The sequence below is a fragment of the Taudactylus pleione genome, unplaced genomic scaffold, assembly GCF_031769625.1.
Source record: "Taudactylus pleione unplaced genomic scaffold, aTauple2 ptg000016l, whole genome shotgun sequence".
Taxonomy (NCBI): Eukaryota; Metazoa; Chordata; class Amphibia; order Anura; family Myobatrachidae; genus Taudactylus; species Taudactylus pleione.
The window spans coordinates 13,943,196-13,967,549 of NW_028284418.1; the positions used below are offsets into that span (position 1 = coordinate 13,943,196).

Below are 24,354 nucleotides of genomic sequence, written 5' to 3' on the forward strand. Positions count from 1 at the left end.
AAGAGGTTCTTCTACCCAACCATTGCTCTCTACAATCAGTCAGAAAGAATATAACAGTACTAAGCCTTGGAGAGAGATAAAGTGGGGGAAGATAAAGTACCAACCAATCAGCTCCTGTCAGGCTGTATTTGAGAAATGACTGTTAGGAGCTTATTAGTTGGTACTTTATCTCCATCCACTTTCCCTCTCTCCAAGGCTTAGTACATAGACTCCTATGTGTATGTAGCACTTTCCTTTAACTGCAACAAACGCATGTAGTGATCAGCAGCTACTTATGACAATGGATGGAGTGTGAACAGTGTAGGTGGTCACAGGGAGGCCGGCTGTCACAGTCTGATGACAAAAGACCACTAGTCAAAATCCCGCTGTGGCGCTAAACTTTACAGAATTGCTATCCTGTTAAAGTTCAGCCACAACGGATTAATATGTTTGTTCTAAGGTTACCCTAAATCCGAAAGCCGCACATCCATTTCCAGAATTATTATTTCAGCATTGCGTGTATATCAGTCCTCACAATTCAGGAAATCTTGTTACAAATTAGAATAATCATGTTAAGAAATATATTTAGCGCTGAGATGCAGATATCCCTAATGTATAAATCTTTTTTTTCCATGTCTAAAATATTTTTGTAAACACTTGGAATGTCACTAGCAGCTATTTATACACAGGAACGTTAGCATTCCTTGCGGTAAAAGGTACATTGGCTAACAAGTGTAAAATATTGCGGTTCTTGTCATTATTGGTCAGCTGTCCAATAAATTCACATCTCCGTGGCAAAAACATTAAATAAATTCTGCCTTAAAAGTTCCTATACAGAGGGTGACCCGGCCTTTCCACCAAACCCACCAGGGGTAGATTTACTAAAGCTTCTAAAACAGAGAAGTGCTGGTGCTGCCCATAGCAACCAACCAATCAGATTCTAGCTCTCATTTCTCTATTGCATTCTAGAAAAGGAGAGACAATCTGATTTGTTGCTATGGCCACACTGCCACTTGTCTGTTTTAGAAGCTTTAGTAAATCTACCCCCAGGTCTCTGTTACAAATGTACATACAAGTGTGGCACCATATATGACAGTTCTGACCATATGGGGTTATGGTAGACTGGTCAGGTTATAGAGGACACTGTTACTATGGTCCGATGGTGTTATTGTCACACTGTATTTACCAGCCAAACAACATACATTTTATAATAAGAAAAACGCAGCTTACATACAAATTTCACAAAACCACACCAAATAAACAGCTTATAATAATTAAAACAATTAAAATTATTTAATATAAGACATTTAGATAAATCTCTGCACAAGGCCCTAACATCTCATTGTTGAGTGGAAAGTGTTAATGGGACGTTTGTAGGAAGGTAGTGATACATCTGGTGCACATTACAGGAGATTTGATAGATAGAAGACCAGATATTGGTAAATATGTTGCTATAGTACAGCTTATGGCATTGGTGATAGGTCCTGGTTTGGTAAAAAGAAGAACTGGGGAACTCTGAAAGTAGACTGAAATGTGAGCTACTATAAATGAAAGGCAGGTGGGCTGTGAGGGACTCAGGTATACATTGGATGGTGGTGTAGTGTAGAAGGGATGATTAGGTACACTGACAGATGGAAGAGTAGAGTAAACGGTAGGACATATGGTGACGGAAGGCGGGTCACATACAAGTCTCTCAGAGTCTTGTGCAATGTATGTGATATGTGCAGGCTCCTGCTGTATGGAAGGTGAGAAGCTGTTGGACTGTGATGAAAGGTATATGGGGGGGGGGGGGGGAAGAGGTGTTCTGCTGGAGGACATAAGCTGAAAGCATGAAAGCTGCACAGAAATGCCAGTTGCACATGTCTGTTTCAGTATTGATGACTGATAATGCTATTGCCTTACAGCAGTCACACACTCTTCCCCACCAACAGCTGGTTATTATACTGCCTTATGTACCAGTATTTCCCACACCTCTTACATAGTAATCTTCTCATTCATGTCATTTCTTTGCATCATGATCCCCTCTGTATTGTACATTGTATAATATGTCAGTGCATTATAAATTAAGAATAATACATAAGGAATGCTGATGGATGGAAGGTAGGTAGTTGGGAGTATTGGGGGCCCATGGTAGTGTGAGGTTCTTCATATTCTCAATAAAAGATTGATGATGAAGGAAGTTATACATCAGTGTATTTCTGTGCTCCCAGAGTAATGTAGCTGTATACATGTGAAAGATGAAGTTATTTGTTCAAACTCCGGAATGTCCTGCAACCGTTATGTAAATGAGACGATTTACTGGTATGTTAGGGATGACAAAACAATAAACTTAAATGCAAAAACCGATTGTTTCCCAGTATAAGCAGTTTTGCATTATTCATATCAACAGGCAGCTGCACACAAATCAAGCCTTTGTTTCTCCATTAAAGCCCACGCTGTATATTATATGAGGAAAATCTTAATTTCACATTCACTATAGACATAATAGAATAAACAAACAGGTGATTTAGTTTAAATGGTTGGTGTTGCCCCCTAGTGGCCGTTCTGTACACTGCAGGCAGCTGTTATTTAACCCATAATATGGACATCTGTGTTGATGGTGAACACACTCTGCTAGGAGAGGATTGCAGCCCTGCTACACTGCACCAAGAATCATGGGGGTGGTGATATACAAGACTGGTCCAGTTTGCACAGTGCAATAAATAATATCCTTTCAATTGGCTGTACATGGTACAGAACAATTAAAGGAACATGTATACTAGAATATGAAACGGTTTACATAAGAAGACAGCCACGTCTTTCAAAGAGTTGCTATCTACTGCATCTTTGGTGCTATTACTCTGTAATGCAAATGGGATAGTAGTAGAAGATAAAAGACTGGTTTAACAGATATTCTTCCAGTTAATGATCCTTCCCACTTTATCTTCAGATACAGTTATTAAAAGTAACTTTTTTATGTTTTAACTTACAATTGCCTAGGGAAATCCATTTTTTGTTTTTAGAAGACACAAATGTCGTTTTATATGGCAGTGACAGGTTTAGTTGGAGATCTAACGACATCTTCCTGTACTAGGTTGAGTGGCGTCCACACTTTATACAGAAACCAATGGGCGCATATGATCCCTACATCACCCACAGCATCACTGATGTAATGCAGGTGAGAGAATGCCTGACATACAGCTGCTGGGATGACCGACTAGTACAGTTATTGGTAGATAGGTGTGTGTGTAGGTGTGTGTGTAGGTGTGTGTGTGTGTGTTAAGGAAGGTTTCAGTTTTCCTGTCCCTCTATGATTCTCTCTCGTCTCTGTTGTGCCTCCAGCACTGCCAGCTCCTTTGCCTCCTTCTTCTGATTTCGAGCTTCATACTCCAACCTACAGAATAAATAGTTTAAAGAATATGTTGTAGAATACAATAGTCATGTTTTGTAGTTAGCCATGCAAATGGTGCTACTTAAAATATGAAGATGTAGCTGCATGAGACTTCAACTCTGTCAAGTCTAAAGCTGGGTACACACTGTACAATTTTTACTCAAGATGTGATGAACTCGCGATTTGTCCTTGCGAGGAAAACCTCCGTTATTCACACGCACACGCTATATAATGTTTTAACTTCATCTGCCCTAGTGATCGGGAGGAAAGATCGTGTTCCTGTGCACACTGCTCAGATTATCTGTATAGTGGACGATTAATTAAAATAAAAATCTTTCAACAGATCGGTCCTCAGCATCTACACACTGCTAATTGTTTACAATACCGTTAAGCTGGCACACTTAGTGATGTGTACCCAGCCTAACATCGCTGGCAACTGGACCCGACGCGGGAGCCAGCATCAGGGTGCATGCACACTTGCCGATGCAGGCAGTGTCGGAGGGGGGGTCATGCTGCATTTGGCAGCATGGCCCTCGCTAATGACATCCCTGTACATGTAGGGCTGACGGAGGATGTTGCTGACAACGTGCTGGAGTGCGCATAGTCGGCGATATAGCAGGTACACACTAGACAATGTGCTCAATATGTCGCTCCGATCCGCCATATCTGACGACATATCGTCTAGTGTGTACCCAGCATTAACAGCATCCTGGAAGATGCTATCAGACCAATTTACTGGAGATTGTACTGTGTACACATTACACAATCCTCTGTCAGATGATCCTCAGCTTTACAGTCTATGTAAGATGCCTCACACAGGTTACAAAATGGTAAGGTCACCTCTGCTATACTGATACACAAATCCTGGTCCTGCTACAAATGACTGCTTAGTAAATGAAGACCATTCACCACACCCATTTTGTCCTGGTGATATTTGTCTGAATTACACTGAGGAACATTAAAAAATACATCCAGTAAGCCAGGGCCAAATTCAATAGCAGTAGAAAGGTCCAAGATTAGACTGATGTCTATGGACAGTAGGTGGAAATATAACCAGAGGAAGAAAATTAAGAAATATCAGGAAAAATAGTCTTAGACTAATGGGCAAACAACCCCCCATCAAATGCAGACCTGTTTTTTATAATCCTCTGCACAATATCATCAGTTGTGAGGTTGTTGCCACTGTCTATCGTCTGGAATATGCCACGCCGTTTAGGTTCCTGAAATAGTGAAATGACAGAAAATAATAACTGGGAAAAGAAAAGCATAGGGGGAACACTGACAGATATTAGGAGCGCTGCAAACAAATAAAGATACATTTAGGACTGCCTAAGGGGAAATGAGATGAAAGTTTATAAACAGAAGAGACACAAGTGAAATCTAGATTACTCAACTCGCCTTTAGGCTACAAATATAAAAGCTTATGCAGATCGTAAGATGCAATGGGAACACAAGTGGCCAAGAATGGTACAAGCTCATATCAAGAAACAAAAAGCATAGAAATGAGCTACAAATCCTCTCGATATGAGAGTAGCTGTCTAAGGACATATTGTGAGACACTCACTGCATAGGGGTCAGACCCATCCTTGTCGGGAAGAACCTCCGTCTTTCCATGACAAACAAGATCAACCTAAAGTTAGAAATAAGTTATTACGCTGCTCTGAAGCTAAAAGGATAAGCAACAGCTTCTGTCTCATTTTCATGTGAGCCATTTACAACATGCTTGCCTAATTCTCTAAGCAAACACTACTACCCCCCAAATAATCTGTGCTCATTCGCATCTGTTCTTCTTGCTAATCACAATTTACCTTGAAATGATCCAGTAAATCAGAAGTGACGGAATATGGAGCCCCAATGACGACTTCCGAAACATACTGCAATGGCAAAAAAAGGATCAACAGTGCAGAATAAGTGTGCAACGAAGAGACAAGAAAGAGGAGATGACAATCAGACAAAGGGCGAAATACAGAAAACACAGGTAAGGACAAAGCTGCTCACTGCAGAAGTACATACTAGTAACACAAGGCATTACTCACCCTGCAGGCCAAAACACTCAGCGTCCTCTCATGGATGTTCATTATAGGATAATTCTTCCTCTTATAGTGATTGACTTCCTGCAGAGAGACATTGTTAGCATACAGGAGAGGAACACAAACCAATATGGAAGTCACTGGGGTTCCTAATCACCTGGTCAAAATGCAATCCCACAATGACATATGGCTTCTGTGCCAAGCTGTGTACCTTCTCCAGGAAGTCTATATGACCAATATCTGCAGCAAATTATGAAGGATCCAAAAAATTCAGGAGATAAAGAACCATACAGAGATCCCAAGATTTGGTGGTAGCCGGATGTGTGGATAAATACTACACATACTGTACAAGCCAACGAAGTACAGCACAAAAGTGACCGAAGATACACTCACCACCTTCTCTCAGAGACCTCCAGGTGCTGAGACTTCTGCTTGTTGATAGTCACTGTTCTATATAAGCCTCTTGTGTGTTAGGTTTGTAGATTTTTGTAACTGAAGACACACATATATCATATCATACTCACAGAAACACGGATCATCGCTCCATTTTGTAGGATTCCAAAGGCATCAAACAAGTTAGTTATTCTGTGTATTCCATGTGTATCATATAGTACAGTGTGTATGAGGCCCAAGTAAAATAGAAGAGGTAAAGAGAAAGGTACATGGAATTATTTAGAAAAGGTAATAGGAATTAATAACATAAGCAGTAGAAGACGCCATGTAAACCATTTATAAGGCAAAAATGGAAACAGATATAAAAGAACAGGTGATGTTGGCAGCAAGGTTATACAGAGCGTTAACAGAAATGGATGTAAGGTGGGAGTGACTGTGGGGGAACACAACAGGTACAGTTGGTGATAGAATGTAAAGGATACGGAACAAATCGAAGGCTCCCGCCACATATATAATGCAGTCTCCAGGTTCAGGCTCCTTCCCGGAGGCAAACTGCATAATCTTTTGTGATGTCTGAAGGAACTGAGACACCCCTGTCCATGGACTGTGACCCCTGGCATCCTACATAATGCAACACTTTAAAGATTAGCTTATGAATCTTAAAAAGAAAAAAAAAAAAAAAACACCAGTCCTGCAAATATATAATTAGAAACCATATGCTGGAAAACATGTTACCAAATTAAATAACAAGGTTTATACCCTAAAACTTATATCATAGGAAGGAGTTATGGCAAAGCATGGTCACAAGTACACCATAGATGAACGCTTATGCTTTTCAACATGTTAGCAAGCAACAGTTACGAACAGAGTCATCAGGGAGCAGCAACAGACATGACATCACTGAAAAATGCACAATAGGTGATCATTAACTTATCATGCGCCCTTAATACTAGAGGTTTATTTACCGAGCATCGAGTTCTAAAACCTGGTGCTTCCGACCGTGTTTATGCCCGAAATTTAAAAAGGGCAATGCTTTTACTAGCGACACAGTTTACATTTCAGGCAGAACGCCGGGTTTTAGTAGAACCCGATGCTTAGTAAATAACCACCTAGGTATCAGTTTAGTGTGATTTGAGAATGCCAGGAGGAAAACAGAGTTCAAAAGGGAACTCTCTTCTACCGAGAAGATAATAGTCGAAGTCACCACTTAGAAAAAGTATTTTTGGCCTTAGCAGAGTCTAGTATACATGTCCATGCAGAAAAGTTTCAGATAATGAAGTCACATGATGGAGTATAAGCTATTTGTTGGGAACATATGAGAAGAGGCCAGATGATATACGCACTTATGTGATTGAAGAGACAAGGAGGAATTTATTGGTGCACAACAAAAATGTTTTGTAACCCAAAGTGATCAAACAGTAGTTCTGGTTCAGCTTAGAAAATTAAAGCAAATTATTTTGCTGCTTGGTATGGGTTACTGCAATAATGGTCATACATGTCTATAATAATAGCTATTAGCACCAACCTACGGTTAGTGTGGACATATGCATTAGGGAGATGGCAGAGACAATAGTGCTGAACAAAATGGCATTTAAAGCAGCTTCAGTTCAGCAAGTTCATGTGTTTGCTTTCAAGCTTGGGACAACCAGTGTACATATTTCTGGACATTTTTTTCAATTAAGATCTTTCAGGTGCCACTTATGGAGCTGCTATTTGGTGTGCCATTCATTGCTGGGGTTCCCACACGGCACATTGTGAGCAGCACCCGCAACTGAGGGCTTGATTCAGCAGTGCACTGCTGAACGCAGATTCCCGATTATCAGGAACCTGCGCATGTGCAGGAAACATTCTGTGAGTGTGCTGAATGGGCCCCTTCTAACACGCTCGCAAGCCCTTGAATGCCTTTGCCTGATTGACAGGCAGAGGCATTTAAGGGGCAGGGGCGGCCAGCGTTTCCGGAAATGGGGAGTGGCCATCTCAGAGACTGCATGGATGTACGCAGACTGCTGGGCTCGCTAGCCGGTCAGAGTGAGTAAGCTGAGGCTTACTCAGCTGTCTGGCTGCCTGCCGCCGTCCACCATCACGACCATCGACCACCGATGGTGGCGATGGTGATCCCAGCCTGAGACCTCCAACGCAGTGCTGGGATCGCAAATGCAGCAGAGGGTGTCATACCCATCCTGCTGCATTTGCATAATAGCAAGGAACGCAACTGCAAAGCTGCCTGCGTGCGATCCTAGCTGATTCAGCGATCCTTGCTGAATTAGGTCCTGAATGTTTAGTCATAAGCAATGTCATGTATAAGTAAAGGTTACCCCCATCCAATCTATTAGCATTAGTAACAGTGAGTGCTGGCAGCAGTGGCGTAACTAGCATATTTGGAGCCCAGGGCAAGTTAAAAAACGGATTCCCCCCCCATCAAGTATGTGCGCGCGCCAAAGGTGTGTGCCAAAAAATGGGGCGTGGTCACATGCCACAAGGGGCGTGGTCACTGGAAAATGGGGGTGGTCAACATGACACCACCGTTTCTCGTCACTCTGGAAACATTCCTTTCCATTCCATATGCACCTTAATGCCCCCAGTAGTAGTGCCCCTCTTGCAATGCTCACTGTAGTAGTGCCCCTTATGCAATGTCCCCAGTAGCAGTGCCCCTTATGCAGTGCACCATTATATAGTGCCCAATTATACAGTGCCCCTTATACAGTGCCCCCAGTAGTGGTCCCCCTATGCAGTGCCCCCAGTAGTGGTCCCCCCTATGCAGTGCCCCCAGTAGTGGTCCCCCCTATGCAGTGCCCCCAGTAGTGGTCCCCCCTATGCAGTGCCCCCAGTAGTGGTCCCCCCTATGCAGTGCCCCCAGTAGTGGTCCCCCCTATGCAGTGCCCCCAGTAGTGGTCCCCCCTATGCAGTGCCCCCAGTAGTGGTCCCCCTATGCAGTGCTCCCAGTAGTGCCCTTTATACAGTGCTCCCAGTAGTGGTCCCCCAATGCAGTGCCCAAAGTAGTGCCCCCCTATGCAGTACCCCCTTTAGTGTCCCTTAAATAGTGCCCCTGTAGTCCCCCCCCCACCCATGCAGTGCCCTCAGTAGTAGTCCCTCCTATGCAGTGCCCCCAGTAGTGGCCCTTACATAGTGGTCCCCCTTATATAGTGCTCCCAGTAGTAGTCCTCTATGCAGGGCCCCCAGTAGTGCCCCAGTAGTAGTCCTCCCCTATGCAGTGCCAGTGCCCTTTACATACATAAAACAAAGACACACAAAAAAACAACAACAGTTACTTGAATCCCCGCACCTGCCGATGTCCGCTCCTCCGCTCCTCCGTCCTCCCGGCCCACTCTGCAGTATGGGAGAGATGTCATGACGTTTCTCCCATCACCCACTGCGGGAGCCAGAAGGTGGAGCTCATGAGTGAGCTCCAGCCAGATTCCGGCCGTGGGTGCAGCAGCCAATGAGAGTCTGTCTGACTCTCATTGGCTGCCAAAACAAACACACCGCCGCCGGGTAGTACGAGTGTACTACCTGGTGCCAGCGGCGGTATGTTTGTTACTGTGTCCTGGACTGCAGCTGGCGGCACCCCCTGCGTCGACGGTGCCCAGAGCACCTGCTTTGCTCGACCCCCCTTAGATAAGCCACTAGCTGACAGCACAGCCTGTGTAGGCCCTGGCTTCCATCACTCTGGTGAGGTATCTAATAACCCAACCTATGTATGGGGGGCCTCTGTGCCAGGGGCAGAACTATGGGAGACAATGGAGGCGCCTGCCGCCAGCACGGAAGGAGCACCTCCTCCATTGCCCAAAATATATTCACCTCACTTAGGGCTGTAACTATATACTATGTACAGTCACAGCCGCCCAATACATGTCACCTCTTCCTGGCACCTGAGAAGCCACCATACACTAGTGGAGAGCTCAGTGTCAGACCATCAGCTGCCACCTTGCCTGTCCCTACTCATTGGAGTCGCTGCTCCTCAGCAGATTCTCAGCAGTGTGACACGTCTGGCGCCTCCCCTCACCCACAAGTCCCCGTCACACTCCTCCCTGGCGGCAGCCCTAGCATCAGACCTGTGCAGCAGTCCCGGCGCACCCCCTTACACACAACGTTACACGTAACACGTGAGCGCAGAGTGACTCGGTAGCGCCGAGCATCTTATTGTGCAAATGTTTTCCTTCAAATATGTCGTATTTGCACAGCAATGCGAATAGGACACACAAGCAGCTTCTGCTGAATAAAATTATATGTGGCATGCCTATATTCTGTGTGCGACTGCGAATGTATGTATATGTGAAATGCTACATTACAGTGTCAGTGGCTGTGACGAGGGGGGGCACCAATTTGTAACTAGCCCCCGGGCGTCTGGGATGAATTTACGCCACTGCTCTGTGCCATAGTGAAATAATAGAACATAAGCATTACTATGCTAACAGGATTTAGCCACATCAGACCCAGAACAGAAAAAGACCCTAGCAATATGAATTGGTGAAATATCTTCTCTATATTATCGGTATTAGACAAGAATGGGCAATCAATGTGCTGAGGGCTGGAGTTTCATTGGCATTTTACAACACTGCACTTTGAAATCCCCTTAGTGACAGCAATAATGAATGTAAAGCGATATCTAAATGTCACATGAGACGTCTTCTCGCATCTCTTATTCAGTGCTGAGTAAGACACTTGTATTTCAAGTAACTTATGAATATATGCCAAACTTGTGACATAATACAGAGAAAAAAAAAACCAAGGACAATAAATAGGAGAGAAAAAGATAAGGAAATACAGCTTGTATTTATCTACCAAAATACTGTAATATGTATTACCAGTTAAATTCCCGTAAAAATGACGGGAAAAAAAAAATAATAGTAAGATCATGTTGGCAACAGTTAAATGCCGCGCATCATTTATCCCACAAAGAAACCATCGGTTTAAAAAAATAAATAAATAAATAGTACTCGGCACAATTCCTAGTTCACAAATATTACTTTATCTACCACATTTTTTGTGTAAATCTTCTCAGAGGGCTTGATTAAGCATTAATCGGGAATCTGCATGTGTGCAGGACCCATTCTGCGAGTGTGCAGAATGGGTCCTGCGTGGTCGCACAGAGACCCTTCTATGTCTCTGACAGGGAGAGGCATTTAGGGGGGGGGGGGTCGCCCAGCATCCCCAAAAACGGGTGCGTGTCTGTCCAGTTTCCCGGGAGTGGCGAGCCCAGGGACGGCGTAGACGCAGTGTCCTGGCCTCGCAAGCCGGCCAGCCTGAGCAAGCTGACTCAGTTGGCTGGCGGCCCGGCGCCATCCACCAACGACGGTCAGAATAGTGATCCCAGCCTGCAACCTCCGTCACAGTGCTGGAATCACAAATGCAGAAGTGGGTGCCTTACACCTCCTGCTGCATTTGCATAGTAGCAAGGACGTAATTGCAAAGCTGCCTGCATGCGATCCTTGCTGAATCACCCCCAGAGTCTTTTACCAATGGACCCAGTTGCATGCCACCAATAATTTTGATTTTCACATTGGCAGATCGCCATACTCTGGACATTGACACAAAGTTGACCGTGACAAAAAAAACAAGATCAGGTAACTATATGCCAACTTTTTCTAATAACTTATTGATGGTCATGGTAAACGCTAGTTTCAATTTGGAAATTGCCTATGTCTCAATAAAGACAGTCTGATTTTGTCCAGCTCCTGTCAAGACTTGTGCAATAATCAAATTTGGTTTGTTGGCGCCATCTAGTGGCCGCCAACGCACAAAACACTTGAATTCCCCCATAGAGGTGAGGAGCAGCGTTAGCCATATATATATATTTCCACCTCACCTTAAATGTAAACAGGTCCCTATGGCCTCACTAATCAGTCTCTATAAGCTTCTTGAGAGGCTATCCTACACTCGCCTTACATAACCTATAGGACCCCCTTCAACTCATTTTTCATTCCACAGAGATTGCAAGGATTAAGTTGGTCAATGATTTGATAACTGCTAAATTTAAAGACCGCCAGGCACCTCTTATTCTCCTGAATCTCTCTTGCATATTTTCACTCTTCCCCACTCAACACTCATACAGACACTATATTCTATAGGTCCAAGACACTGTCCCATCCCGATTCCCATTCTACTTATCAGACTACACTTAAAGGCGTTTCTTTCTCTATATCAACCTAATCAGTACCTATCGTCTCAGGATTTCTCACCAGTGTTAAGGTAATTTCATTATAGATGTCCCTATGTCACCTCAATCTTTCAAAAGCTAAACTAATAATAATCCCACCAGCCAACAGAGGCTACCTACCTGACACCTCATAATCAGTTAACACATATTTCAAGCTTGGTGGTCATCTCAGACATAGAACTTTCCTTCCTTTCCTTCGTTCCTCACATCCAATATGTATCTAAAGCCTTTTGCAAGGAACAAATGCAGAGAGTGGTGAGCTTGACCACCTGGTATAACATGGAGGTACTTGAAAAATGATTGACACCGTTTTAAATGTGAGATGCATCATTTAGGATCCTATTATTAGAATAAGGTTTACTTCATGTCATACTCCAGATTCTGTATGCAGGTTGAAATTATATGTTTAGTATGTTGTATTCCATGATATGTCTCTGTAAAATACAGACTCATCTGTGGGCTATTTGTATTTTATTGGATTACAAGTTTTCCCTATGCCATGTCGTTGATATACCAAGAAATGCTGTGTATAACTTTTGTTCAATAAAAATAATGATAAAAAAAAAAAAATATTTCAGAATAGACATGAATCTCACAAACGACTTTACAAAAACTTTAATTCATGCACTCTTAATCTCCCACATTGACTCCTGTAATTACTGGTTTTCCCTTGACCAGGCTTTCATCCCTACAGCTATCAGTCCATATATTGGTTGTCTAGGTTCTAGAGTCCAATATAAAACACTGCACCAACATACATCTCTTCACTGGTCTCCTTCATTCAGCGAGAGATCGGTGTTTCTCAAGCACACTCACTACTTACTCACACTCTATAGAATACCCTCCACCAAACAACAAAAATTTACCCAAGCCTCCAAAACCTCAAGCGCTCTTCAGACAAGCTCATCAAATTCCTTATCAGTCCTAGGCTCTTCTACACATAGCGCACTCAAAACTTATATGTTCTCTCATGCTATACTCAAGCAACCTTCTGTTCCCCAAACCAACATTGCAGTGTACCTGGATCACATAACCTCGCCCAGCTATGCACTTTTCCCCATTGCAAACTAGCTGGACTCAAACTACTATTTCCCTAGAGATTGTAAGATGGCGAGCAGGGTCCTGTGATCTCTCTGTCTGTCTGTCTGTCATTATGCAGTCTTCTTGTATTACTGGCTTATTACCAATGGCACAGGACTGCAGCATATGCTGGCACTATATAAATAAAGGTTACTAAATTAAATAGTGGGGGAAGCGTATACTCACCTTACCGAAATTGTCCTGGTGGCGCTTATAATCTTGGGTAGCTTCCTGTAGGGAAAAAAAATATATATGAACGACAGTAAGATGGTCTGAGCACAGCCGCAAAGCAATCAGCAAGGATTAGCATGCAGCAACAATTAAAATACAATTGTATGGAAACAATAATTCTCCAGTACATTGGTTCCTCTCAGGTCCAACTTTACCTACACTGCGGAGGCAGTCATATTGATTCATGAAAACCTAATCTACGAACTCTCACTGGACACAGAGCACAATCTCAGTGCATTGGTACAGGTGGTCCAGTGATGCACAGGTGGCTGGCAATAAACACACTCCAGAATCTTTGTTTGCCCCCCCCCCCCCCCCCCAAAATAAATAAAACACACTGCTTCCCTTTTGTGTAAGGGACCGGTCAATGATAGCGCTTTACTAGCTGCACTGACCCACCATGTGATAATCTCTCTCCAGGCCAGGTGCCCAAAGCTGTTTTTTTTAAAGTATTTTTATTGAAGCATATTACACCGCAACGTAATATTGTGCGAAAATAAACAACATTTCAATAGCAATACAGGAGTCTAATATTGCAAGTCTACACAATATATCAATAATAAAGAAATGCACATGAAATACAATAGACAGATAGGCTGTCTCTAGAATGTACCCAAAGCTGCTTTTTCTGTACCCATGATTGCTTCATAGCTGTTCACTGTTTCAGCCGCAATGTCACTCGTCACCATATACTCTTGTGCCATCTACACAACACACTGCATCTAGCACAATCCCCACTACTCAATCACCTATACGTTACTTACTACACTGTGATGGGCCTTTGTCATGAGCAGCATCCTTCCCACCAAGTCAGTAGTTGACACTCCCTGTGTGCGCTGGCATTCCCTGAACGAAGAGTAGGAGACGGGCATAAAGCACACTCTACACAGCATTATGTCTTCTGTAGTACCTAGGTGTCTGCTCAGCATCCACTGACCTGTATCTTCCAGCCTGCTTCACCTCTTCATACGTATCCTTACCATCTACAGTCAGAGTGATGTCATCTGAAGAGTGTAAAGGAAAGAAAACTTTGTACTCTGTGTATCAGTTTCATTACAGTCTCATTTGTTCTACACAGCTGTTACCACTGTGTTCTTTTATAATGGTGGAGCAGGCTGGAAACAGAACTGAAGTGTCATTAAAAGGTTTTAAATAAATAATATCACAATTTAAGTTACACAAATGCCAAATTTCTTCACATTACGTAAACATTATGCACATAACAGTGACCAGACTACAGGATCATTGCTGGGCATGATGGACAAGACTGAAAGAAGCAGACTGTCAGCCTCTTATAAATGTACTTACAGACTGCATTAGCCACAGAAGTGGTCTGAGTCACTTGCTGGATTAGGCCCCGTGTGTTGCTAAACTGAACTATAACTGCTGCTTGAGCTACGGCTTTTGTGGGGTCAATTTCTAATGTATATTCTTACCACTTAGTTCATGGTTTGATTGCATGGGTACCCATATGAACCTTGAAGGCTTCTGACTATAAAGACAACTATGCAATCTAAATTATATTCCTGATATCTGCAGCTTCACACACAGGGGCTTATTTACAAAGTGTCGGGTTGTAAAACTTAGCAATTTTGATCATGTTTATGCCTGATATTTAAAGAGGCAATGCTTTTACTAGAAAGGCATGGCTAGTAAAAACATTGCCCTTTTAAATATCAGGCATAAACACGATCAGAAACGCCGGTTCTACAACCTGACACTTCGTAAATAAGCCCCACAGTACCAATGGCTTCTCCTACCAGATGGTTTGGGAAAATAATGCAGATGGAAATCAGGAGCCATTAGATACACTAGATATCAACAAACTGAAGGCATATACTTTATTCTTACATAAATTACATTTAGTCTTATGGTTTCAACTGGAAAGTTCTGATGCAGCACTGGTCGTCTGCTCAGAGACTTGCTTGTGGCATAAAGTCGAGGTTTTATTTATAGTGTGATGGTTACATTAGGCTGGTAGACAGATCACTCAGCCCTGGTGTAGTGGTTGTGCGTCGTAGAGAAAGAATTTTCGCTCTGGCATAATGGGTGCAAGAACTAGCTCATATGCACAGCTTCTGCACAGCGGCTGGTGCAAAATGCCAAACCCTCAGTGCTCTATGTGGGGCAACGTGGAATTAATGGCTAACAGGTGGCTGCAGGAGCAAGAATAGCTTTAGCAACCAGACAGCTTAGGCACCCTAATGTTATACTTCATATTGTATACAACTATCTTTTTAATAGAAAAGGCATCTGTACACTACTGTAGTGTTCATTCTAGCACCCTGCTCCTGTCACAACCCATGCAGTTCCTCTTTCCTGTCTGGGTGCTTATAAAACACTTAGCTCAGTGGTGTCAAACTCTGGTCCTTCAGCTTTTGTGGGACTACATAACACAACATGCCCTGCCACATTTTTAGCATGCCCAAATAGCAAAACTATGGCACTGCATGCTGGGATGTGTAGTTCCACTGCAGCTGAAGGGCACAAGTTTGATACCGCTAGAAGCACTAGAGCAGAGAGCGACACCCCAGGCAGGAAAGAGGAACTGCAAGGCTACCGCAGCCCTGCCAAAGGGGATACCAGGTGATCCCAGGCTGCGACCGAGGTCGCAGTACTGAGATTGCAGATGCAGCAAGGAGGCGTTTCCTACAGACACCACCTGCTGCATTAGCATTTTAGATGGACGAAATTGCACATTTGCTTGTGTGTGTCTATGCAATTCTGTCTATCTCTGAATCAGGCCCTGTATCCACAACAAAAGGGCTGGGAGATCAGCATGACCTGCACAGACTTCCTAGATTTATCAGATTATCGTACACACAAAACGACAAGAGACTACAACCATTTACTTCTACAGTGACCATCGTATGTAAAATCCCTTTCATCTACTCACTTCCATGGACGCAGAAATCACAGTTGTACTTGTCCAGTGTGTCCAGTGTTGTCACATAGGGAGCACCGGCTATCATCTCATCCACCCACTTAATGGCTCGCACCATCTTGTAGCGCTCTTCCTGGGTAAAGACTGGTGGCCCCTTGTGACGGGAAATCTCCTCTAAATAGATTATATTGAAAGCAATGTTGACTCAGCACTGTGGAAACATATCTTACTTATATCAGTCAAGTTTATGTCAATTTACTTCATAGAACAATATGAGTAAAGGCATAAATCCTACACACGAGAGGTCCTTCTTTATTCATTTAGGAAACTTATTAAAAAAAGTTTATAGCTATGGAGATCTTCATTACAGAAAGTTAAAAGACCTGAACAATACAAAGTTATTGCTGCTAGTCAGAGAAACCACCATGTATTTCTCCTGCAGCCACTGTGTGGACACTGCAACTCAAAGCAGGGAATGAACAGGGCTCATATTTAAAATGTAAATGAGTATATTTTGGTACAATACACAAAGTTATGGACAGACCCAGAAACAAAGTCTGAAGGAGAGATAGGCCCCATATATAATATTACAGAAGTAAGCTTATAGTGAACCATTCATCTGTCCAGAGAGATTGTGAAAACCAAGATCCAAGAGATTGAATAGCTGAAGAGAAAGGCTTTAACCTGATAACAAGATCAGGTTAGATAATGCATGCAGCCATTAATACAACAAGATCCTGCAGCAATTATATTCCTGGCTGCTGCAGCAATGAAATCGTGACAGACCTCAACTCTCACAGGGGAGTGTACATTTTCCTAATTGGTGTACAGGTTAGGCTATTGGTTTGTAACCACTTGCCTTGCGCATTGTATGTGATCAGCGCCAGCTGTGCGTCAGCTGGCATGGTTGCATCACATACGACCACGCAGCCCCACTCTGTGTCCCGGCTGTAGAAGAGGAGATCCATTCCATACATGTACAGAACGGATCTTCGGACTCCCTGGACCCCTAGGCAGTGATGCGGCAGTGCACTATTTGGCGGTTCTCTGCCTGTGCACAGATCAGTTACAGCAGGAGGACTGATTATCAGTCCCCCCTGGCACACGCTCTGAATGTGGGGTGGGGTTACCCATGGGGGTGGGAGGCTAAACCTCCGGGGAGGGAACTAGCTTAAGTAGGGAAGGGTTAAAAAAAAACTTGTCACAAGGTAAGAGGAGCAAAGAAATTGGCATTTTTTACAGGGATTTTTTTTATTTTTTACTGTTAAGGGTTTTTTTTTTTTTTGGAGCGGGGGGTAATGTTATTAGGATTTATGACCACCAGGGGGACCATTGCCAGTGGTGGGAAGCTATTTATAATGGGTTCTATGGACACGGGGGCGATGGGGGAGTTGTGCTAAACACCCCCTAGATCAGGCCTGGCTAACCTGTGGCTCTCCAGCTGCTGTAAAACTACAAGTCCCAGCATGCCCTGCCACGGTTTTACTATTAGGGAATACTAAAACTGTGGCAGGGCATGCTGGGATTTGTAGTTTCACAACAGCTGGAGAGCCACAGGCCTGCCCTAGATATATATTTATTTTTAAATAAAATATTTTAATATATTAAAATACTTTTTAAAATGTATTAAATAAAAAAGAAAATCATTACAATTTCTGGGCGGTTTTGTAGAAAAAGAAATGGTCAGTTAAGTGGTTGGAACTCACCAGTCTGCACTCCACACTACAACTGATGTGGCAGAGCCTAAAGTCATAGAATAAGGAAGGGATCTAATGTATAGTTGCACTTCTGAACCCCCAATTTGGAAACTGCTGACCACATTATTTTAGTATGTGCTAACCTTTTGAAAGTGAGATAAAGTCACCTCCCTGGTAGTAAATACGCTCTGCAATTGAGTGCATAGCAAGTTCCCTAGTCTCCCTAAGACATAACAGTGTCATGAAATCAGCTGGCATGTCCCCACATAAGATACAGTAGGGTGCTCACACCACTTACCATCTGTGTGTACCCCAACAATCAGGTAATCTCCCATGGCCCGTGCCTGGCGGAGCTGGTTGGAATGTCCATAATGCACCATGTCATAGCTGTACAACAAAACAGGAAATCTCATTCATCTGCTCATACAAATCCCCAGCTAAGCCAGGCTACAGGAAGGGAAGACAAGAACAATATACTACGTCTATCTCTGGTGCTAGAATTCATCATTCACACAATACTGCTTTAGTGACCAAGTGGCTTTATTCCACACTATGCATCAGTATAATGCAGCACATTACAATACACAAGTCTAATGCACAACATTTATTTACTTATCTTCCGTTTAACATGGAAAAGATTCAGGGGGGAAAAAATAATCCACATTTGTAGTTTTCATTAATACGAGCAATAGAAACATTGTACATAGTACAGGAATGAAATAACATCCAAGAATATAATATAACAAAACATGGGGTCTATTCACTAAGCCTTGAAGAGAGATAAAATGGAGACAGAAGTCCCAGCCAATCAGCTCCTGTCAGTTTACAGGCTGTGTTTGAAAAATGACAGTTAGGAGCAGATTGCCTGGGACTTAACTTTCTCCATTTTACTCTCTCTCCAAGGCTTAGTGAATAGATCCCCAAATCTTTTTAGTTGGTAAACAAAAGCTGTCAGGAGTGCTTATATGGCTGTACAAAGACAGAACTGTACTCTGAGAATATATTTGATATGTGGGTGAAATAAACAACTACACAAAACGTGTGTGTGCGCGTGTGTGTGCCATGTCACCATGGGTAACATCAATAAGACCACAATGTCTGAAACCAGGAGCTAAGGTAGGATGAAGCATTTGGCTTTGCCGATATTACACAATGGCGCTTTCAAACTCACAACAAATCCTAATAGCAGAATATTGATCTGAGGAGCTGACGTACGTCCCATCAAGGAAACTTAAAATAAAAATAAAATACATCTCACAGGTGTCAGGAGTGCGCTGCTACACGTGTTTTTGCAGGCCAAGGAGTGATATTAAATCATTCTACTGATGACATTCATTGAAAGAATGAATTGGAACACGCAAGGTTTCAAGTAATCTTCTGATTGACATGAGAGGAGTTCATGTAACACTCCCATCCTCACCTCACATAACCCATAGCACATCCCCTCCCAGAGGACAGGCCACTGCTCTCATCTTACAGCAGAGAATGCTGTGCACAAGTGTATGCCATTTCTTACAGGCTCATCAGCTTCCATATTGTGCTATTCTTATCATAAACCAACCATGGTAACAACTTTAAGAAAACATTGATCAATAGTACATCTTAATAATCTAACAGTGGACAAAATTTACGGAAATCTAAAACTTGCCAGCTATTATATTTTTTAGAACATTAAAAATTCAGCAGCATAACCAAACTTAAAGTTTCCAACAGGTTAAATGTGTAAGCTGGAAAAACGAACAAAAAACTCCCCTAAAAACACATAAAAATAGGTAGTCCCGGCACTGCCTGGGTTTTTATCTCTCTATATTTTCTCCGGTCTCTCTTCAGTGCTCCCCATCTTACTACATCTCTCGCTCCCCCATCATCTATTTCTATGATCAGTGTTTGATTTTATTATATAGATTATTTGCCAGTACAATGGGTTTTTTTTTTTTTTTTACCATTGTACTTTTTGGGACATCCACACCTCTCTGTAGCTTGCCCGTGCATCGGGAAGTAGTCGGCATCCCGACAGCCAGAATCCCAACAGAACACTATACCAGCTGCAGGATCCCGACGGATCAAAATGCAGACAACTTCAAATGATAAGTATTAGGGTTATGGTTAGGCTGTGAGAGGGGCGAGTAATTCTGGGCATCCTCTATACATTTTCCTGTCAGATATCTGTCCAATCTGGCTGGTTGGAATGAAAACCTGATAATGTGTGGGAACAAATGACTGTCGATCATATGGTTTTAAACACTGACAAAAGGACAAAAAAAATTGTTCAAATTGGTTAAATTTGTGTGTTTTAAAAATGGACGATTGTCATCTGCTCCCATACATTACCAGGTTTTCATTCCAACCAGCCTGACAGAAAATTGTATAGTGGATGCCCAGCTTTAGGCCGGTAACATATCAGAACAACATGTATCCCAGCTTACCCGACACCCGATGGAAGGCTATACCGGGCAGCAGTACACACGGCACAATCCGGTATACGACTGTACAATGTACCTTTCCATCCAGCATTCACCTGCATGCAGTTGTCAGCGATGCTGTCCCATCTGATGTGTAGCACGAGATGGGAGAACGCCGCCTGATGTGTACCGGCCTTTGGCTGCGGGAGGGGGGGAAGGTTAGGATGCCGAGGGGAGAGAGTTAGGCTACTGCGGGGAGATGGTTAGGGTAAGTCTGCAGGCGGGAGTAGGGCAGGTTTAGGATTTGGGTTAGCCTTAGAATACTTACCGAAAATCGCCGGTATTTTCACCGTCAGGATTCCACTGCCAGCATTCCGACCGTCCGGATGCCGTACCCAACCCTGTGCATCTCTATGTGCCTTATTCCTTTGTTATATACTGTTATACATTTGTGGTTGTGCATACTGTTAGTTGTTTTCAGGAGGGTCTTTGTTTTCATAATGAGGTGGCATGTGCTGAGTAAATACGGAAATCAACAGATGTGTTGGAGACTGTAGAGATGTATCCAGCCAGAACGCTCTGGTAGTAGCATCACTGACATCGGAGGGAGGGGTCAGAGTTCAGACCAACTATCATTACGTGACAATCTGATCACATCAGTTTTTATTACTCTTCAAAGATATATATGAAGAGGTGAGTGGATGAAGGTGTTATGCAACAATTTTTGCGAAAAATTACTTTTAGCAGATGAAGGTGTTATGACCTGGGGATCATAGTAACAATGTTATTTTTAAAAGTTGGTAGTCTATTTACCAATACACTTTCTATATAAAGGTGTTATGTCCAATTTATGTCAAATGTTACATTTAGCTTTAATTGCAAATATCTCAGTTTCTTCTAAATATAAACAGAACACCTTCATCCACTCGCCTCTTCATAGGTTATTGAATGGAACACGAGCATCTAATGTAAATTTGACTTTTTACTTGCACCTATATTAGGGATGTTTTAATTAAAAAAATAAAATAAAAAATAGTTAAGATGTATATTTCACTTGATTTAATGGACTATTAAACATGTTACTATCTCTAGACAGATCTCTAGCTACTATCTCGATCCAAATCGTCATTTTAAGTATTTAGTTAATTAACTAGAATATCTGAATTACGCGCAGTACAGAGCCTGCTATAATTAAAAAGATATTTGGTGACGCATTTCATAAACCAGTAACACCGGCATTTATGATGAACACATTTGCTTTACTGCTGGAGGGGGGGGGGGGGATGAGCACATGACTCACACTCTCTAAATTGTATAACCCATCCGAAGAATCAATAAGAGGAAACGCAACACCCTGAGTTAGCCTAGGAACACACAACTCCCCCCTCCTGTGTAGTACGAATCATAAATATAGTGGCTACTGGGCTGCAGGTTATGTAGAGCACTTTAAACCTATAGGTAAAAGCAGCAGTAAAGAATATTTAAGTTAGGATGGAAAGTATGTACAGATACTTTTCAGGACATGATTAAAATATGAATGAAGATTATGCTTTGCTGTTAAATTTTGAGTTTTACCTCCAGAAAGTTCTTATAGAGTATCTAAATATATACATTACTTGCTGCAGTTGTCAATGAGTATAAGGTTTCCTAGAAGCGTACGTCTGTTCCCTCGGACCCTCACCATAATGCACGGATCTGTTCATATCATTTTTACACATTTCATTGCTAATAGATTAGCAACATCCTTATTTATATAATTGGAAATTAGGCTGTAGTGTTTAGTATTTGACTAAAAGATCTTATTGATTGATTCGACTGACAGTTACAGTGAAAATAAAATACATGAACATGGAAGTAATAAATCAATCAATCCTGTTTTAGAATAATGAAATAAATAAAAATGGAACAGTCCTGAGTGGGACATAAAAAAAAAAAATCAGACACTCATGGGTATTGGAACGGAACGGATAAGTGGGCGACTTGTCTTCCCCCAAAACATTTGAGAAGCACTAGGTAATGTACTGGGTCACAGGATAACTGGTCTGGCCCCTCCCCTGGGACTAGCCCTACGCCCTTCTCTTCTCCCACTTCAAATAATCCTACCCACTTCCACCGTAGCTCCGCCTAAGTCTCCCCCCCCCCCGTGGACACAACATGCCCCTTTTGCTCATTGCACCCCCATCCCTTTGTGGCACCCCATGACCCTCCACACTCTTTCCACCAGATTCAGCTGAAGATTAGTCTCCATGCACAGCTCAGCCAGGGTGGGAGCTGAGTGTATCCTTCCTCTTCAATTTCTTCTTGAAGGTAAGTCACTCACGTGTTACAGCTATGTTTTACGGGCAGATTTATTATACATATTTTGCGGGATAATGGGGGGATACACGCAAAATGTAAATATCCCCTGAATGTATGCCTCTGTTTCCAAATCGTAATAGCTGTGACTGTAGCCTATGGGCTACATATTGCCCAATTTACTAGGAGTGGGATCCTCCGCATCACTGCCCAGTAACAGCCGCTCGCACATGCACAATCTAATGACCGCACATGCACAGTAGGTCCGCAGCATAAAGTAAAGCGATCGCTGATGTGATCAGTTTACTTATTGCAGGGTCGGACTCCTACCGGTGCGAGTGTCCCTGGATGGGATTTTTAATACATCCGAGTGGAAATTAAATTCGGATATCCACGATTAGCAGTTATAAGAAATTCTATTTATCTGGTCTAAAACCCAATAAATAATAAATGGGCACCTTACTGTTGTAATCGTATACTAATATAGTATTACCGTATCTGCATTTGATGTTCAGGGAGCTATGTCCATCCCAATAGAGTCCTCTATGTTTTTTTTTACATAAATGTGAACGTACGAGTGTGTGTGTGTGTAATATATATATGTGCCAATGCCAAAATGCAATTATATATCTTGCCCCCCCACCACCCCTAAGAACACTGTGGTGCCCCTACACATACTAACCCATCAGGGATCGACACGAACATAAATTGCAATTTTTATTTGTTCCCCAAAATCTATTTTATTCAAACATTTTTAAAATTGGTAAAAAAAAACAAAAAAAAAACCAGTACTGTATGTAACAAATGTTCAGTGCTACATTTTATATGACAAGTACAGAGCTGCATTGCATATGAAAAGAAAAAGAAAACTAGTGTAATCCTAATTTGCTCTTCTTGCTTCGAGTTAGTAGATCTACAGGTTTTTCTTACAGACCAAAAAGTTTTAGTTTGATAAATTTATCATAATCATCACACTTACGAAGGGAAAATACTACTCTTCAGAATAATGTTTATCACCACTCAGAAATGACTGGGAGCAGCACAAAGTTCACAATCACAGGACACGTTGTACTAATGTTGTCACTGCTCAGCCACAAGTTCAGGAGGAGATAACCAATTAATAAACTTTCACTACATGGCATGAGTTCCCAAGTGACACTGTGTAATCTGAGCAAGGTCACGGACACTGTAACCTGCACACAGAGGTAGGGCACTGTTGCACAGAATACAGTATTAAAAATGAGCTTTGGTAGACATCTGTATAAACAAGATACCCATCTACTGTGCAAAACCTAGGTGATGTAACATGACCTGCTGTAACCCTGCAACCTGGTGTCATTCATGTGACTGTATCACAAACATTAATGTGAGCAATGCCAATGTGACCATCCTGGTGAGATGTAACCACACCCTAAGTAGTGAAAATAATCACAAAACATTTATATTGTATATACATACACACAAATATATGTAATTTTATATGCATACGTAGTAATACATAGCTCACGCAGTTTTTGCTAAGATAGAATAATACAGAACGAGAAGGAGCAGCACCAGTGACTACTGAACAGCAGATACTCCCACACATGCTGTACACTGTCATACATATTGTAGAGACACGTATAAAGCGCAGCTCTCCATTAAGCCCAGTGACGTAAGGGAGAATAACGGCAGCAGATCGCCGCCCATCTCACCATCCATCGCACCACACCCGCACGGTCCTCCGGGACATATCCCGCTCTGGGGCGGGGCCGCCGTGTCCGTTCCGAATCATCTTGGACTTGGAAGTGTCAGCCGAACGGAAGTGTCACCAAGGCGCGCCCCCGGAAGTGATGC

The 24,354-nt window shown here is 42.6% G+C and overlaps 1 protein-coding gene across 1 annotated transcript; it reads right to left on the bottom strand.

Annotated features, from left to right (window-relative positions):
- Window positions 1-1,253: 1,253 nt before the first annotated feature.
- On the bottom strand, window positions 1,254-24,333 carry PCYT2 (phosphate cytidylyltransferase 2, ethanolamine). The gene is made up of 13 exons (XM_088474784.1): window positions 24,213-24,333; window positions 18,120-18,208; window positions 16,137-16,298; window positions 14,178-14,244; window positions 14,005-14,086; window positions 13,196-13,240; window positions 6,255-6,393; window positions 5,537-5,619; window positions 5,386-5,463; window positions 5,158-5,223; window positions 4,914-4,979; window positions 4,481-4,569; window positions 1,254-3,352 (listed from the first exon to the last, which is right to left on the bottom strand). Exons 1-13 carry the CDS (start codon window positions 24,290-24,292, stop codon window positions 3,250-3,252), a joined length of 1,149 nt encoding a protein of 382 aa, XP_088330910.1. The 5' UTR covers window positions 24,293-24,333; the 3' UTR covers window positions 1,254-3,249.
- Window positions 24,334-24,354: the final 21 nt, after the last annotated feature.